Here is a 3,085-nt window from a genome sequence, read left to right as displayed (position 1 = left end):
ACCGCAGGCCAAGTGTGTTTTCCCAAACAGCGGCCTGTATCAGGTAGAGAGTGCGGAGTTTGTGTAGTCAGACACGCTCGCTATTCAGACTCAGTGAGCCGGGAAAGTTGAGAAGGGACAACTTTTGTTTAAATTTCCGACAGTAAAAACTAATCATGATTTAAAACAACATTTAAGTTGGCCGTCGTTTTCTCTTTGCTGAACTGCGTTAATAATGCCACATTATGTTCTGTTTTCTTCTTTTTTCATCGTGTCTATTTCCACAAAATATATGCCAATACTATTGATTTAACATTTCATATACTAGTAGCCATTGCTTAACCCCTTTTTTACATGTGGAATATTACACTTCGGTTTTATAGTTAAAAATGTATCTAGACTACCAGTATAGATGTGAAAATAATGGGAATTAGGCGTAGAAACCTCAATGTAAAATGTGACTTATATAAATACATGTATGTGAATAGGAGAATTTGATGATATGTGGATCGTGAAATGGAGATACTATACAGCCACCAAGGACGCTACAAACGCTTTATAGAAGAACTTTATTGCACGACAATTGCACATGGTACAATGTATGGCAAACTGCATAAAGACAGTAACAACAATAAAATAAGTGTGTTGAATAAGACCTAAAGTCGACTAAAACCTAACATATCTATATCATAATCATTCAAATAATAAGGGGTGTCACAAGACTTTGATAAAGTGTTACAATCGAGTGAGCTAATCACAAGTTTCGGTATTTTTTCTAATAACAAAGCAGTCCTTTATATATCTACCTATTTTTGCGTTGTGCGGACCATTACATGTAAAGATATATTCAAATATGTCTCCAACATCGAGACTCTTAAAATCTATGGTACTTGATTCGAGAAATGTAAATAGCATGTTTATATGTGTCCTTGTCCTATTTGTTCACTGTCCGTGGAATTGTGGCTCTGTCCTTGTTCTGAGCCAATCAACGCCCTCTTTTCTGCCAATCAAAAATTATTCAGCTCCACTTTTTAGACATGTGCACAGTTACAGACTAAGCTCATGATTTTACGATTCACATTTTAAAAAAATTACAATAACTCCCATATTTTCTCACTCACATTATATCACATTCTTTTAAGTTTTCCACCTATCTTTAGTTCACATTTAACTGACATCGTAATACCAGCTAGCTCTGCCATATTTAAAAACTTGTACTTTGGTAGTTTTTTTTATATATTTGGTGATTGAACGATCAATTATTTGATTGCTACATTTACTAAGTGATTGATTGACTGATTGATGCAGAAATTGATCGATACTTTTCTTCATAAGCTCGCAGTTAAAGCCCGATGTCGGTCCCGACCGGAGCCCGACAGGCCGACTTGCGCCGCCGGAGGGCAGACCAATCAGCAGCGCCGCCTGGTGGAGACAGTCAACCACCTGTTACTCATGTTACACAGCCTGGGACACCGGGCACGGACTTTACCGAGCCGAAACCGGCGGAATCTGCCGAGCGGAAGGGGCGTTCGGAAAACTTCGTGCCGCTTCCGAAGTCAGAGATCAGGCTGTGTGCGGGGATCACTGTCTGCCTCGTGGTTTACGTCCTGTACTGCGTCTACAGATTCTCGGAAGGTACCGAACCCTGGCTTCCGCATGTATTATGTTTAGGCCACACCGACTTAATTTTATGGATGACATCCGCGCGCGCATTGATTTTCGCCTGTTCTCCCCAAAAAAAAAAGGTCACGTCATCCGAGGCTCTGGCCTGGCTCTAGGCCTGGGTAGTCCATGGTATTTAGCGACGATACGGAGCCGGTGGTAACTCTGGAGGATGGATACAGAAGCTCTGTGACTTAAGAACGAAGTACAGAGCTTCTCTGGCTGGCTACCTTCTCTGGCCAATTAATACCCTTTACATGTATAGGCCGATTTCTACGATTATCATCCTGCAAAAGAAATCTGGTGGAGACTTTACGTCGCTATATACTGCCACAAATTCACAATACCAGCTTTGTATTCCTGTGGTTCAGTACCATTTTTATTTTTGGCCGGATTTTTTTTATTCGCCCTCGCGCACTAGTTTGGGAGTCTTCAGAGGATGCCATCCATAAAATCAAGTCGGTGTGGCCTTACCGAAGAAAAACACGTTTTTGCTATGTTTCCTCAGACTTCTTCTCCAAACAAATAATGTCAATGACCTGAACCATCTGTCACCATGGTAACTAGCATTGGGTTGCATCAAGTTGCAATTTTTTAGCAGGAAGGATTTAGACTCGTGTGTGACCATCTCTCACCAGTGTGCTTGAAGTACATTGCCAAACTTGCGTCTGACTACGCTGTTTGCATGAATGAAAAACAAACAATTCAACAACAACAATATATACAAATAGTACTCTTCTTAATTCACAGGAGATCATACTTTTTGTTTGTGAAAACTGACCGGCCAGGTCCAGGACTAGGAATTGTGTCATATTAAGTAGAGTCCGAAACGAGAGTTTTGATAGATTGAAACTGGTCTTGAGTTTCTCGTACATGTATTCAAGAGTCCTACCGAGGGAGCTATGATAGGGGGGTTTGGTAACCAGGCTATTTTATTCCTGTGTGTCTGCCTAGATCACAAGGATGAACTGAACACACAGGACCTTTCACCCGGCTGGACTATCCTAGGCAGGGAAAAAGTAAGGATATAAAGAGTTTATTTGAAATACATGATAAAATAGATTTAGATGAAATACATTTTGTACTTGATTGTAAATTGTTTGATATTGAACGTGACACACTATTTAGAACAATCCACTTAGACATACTGTATAAAGGTAGAACAAAGAAAGATGTATTCAGTCATCTCATGTCCACCAGTAATGACCATACAATAGAGAAACTTTGTGAATGTATATCCAATTGCTTTAAAACAGAGAGGAAATCCTCAAGGCCTTGATTAGTTTATTCTCTAGTAGTTGTTAAGACTTTTACGTTATTCTGTTTTCCTTGTATCCTATGTATCATGTTACTCAGTACGATGTACATGTAACATCACATTCTGATGTATGCATTTAGCCCCATGGGCATGAATAAGCAAATAAAGATTCAAGATTATTTTATT

At 39.6% G+C, this 3,085-nt stretch overlaps 1 protein-coding gene across 1 annotated transcript in view; it reads left to right on the top strand.

Annotated features, from left to right (window-relative positions):
- Positions 1–1,331: 1,331 nt before the first annotated feature.
- Positions 1,332–3,085, top strand: part of LOC109476994 (protein-cysteine N-palmitoyltransferase HHAT-like) — a 12,709-nt gene continuing 10,955 nt past the window's right edge. Inside the window, exons 1-2 of the mRNA XM_019778007.1 lie at positions 1,332–1,614; positions 2,596–2,660. Coding sequence (XP_019633566.1) covers positions 1,332–1,614; positions 2,596–2,660 — 348 coding nt within the window. The remainder of the gene's footprint in view (positions 1,615–2,595; positions 2,661–3,085) is intronic.

The sequence above is a fragment of the Branchiostoma belcheri genome, unplaced genomic scaffold, assembly GCF_001625305.1.
Source record: "Branchiostoma belcheri isolate BF01 breed outbred unplaced genomic scaffold, Haploidv18h27 scaffold4, whole genome shotgun sequence".
Taxonomy (NCBI): Eukaryota; Metazoa; Chordata; class Leptocardii; order Amphioxiformes; family Branchiostomatidae; genus Branchiostoma; species Branchiostoma belcheri.
Note: the sequence above shows the minus strand (reverse complement) of the source record. Positions and strands in the feature narration are given on the sequence as shown.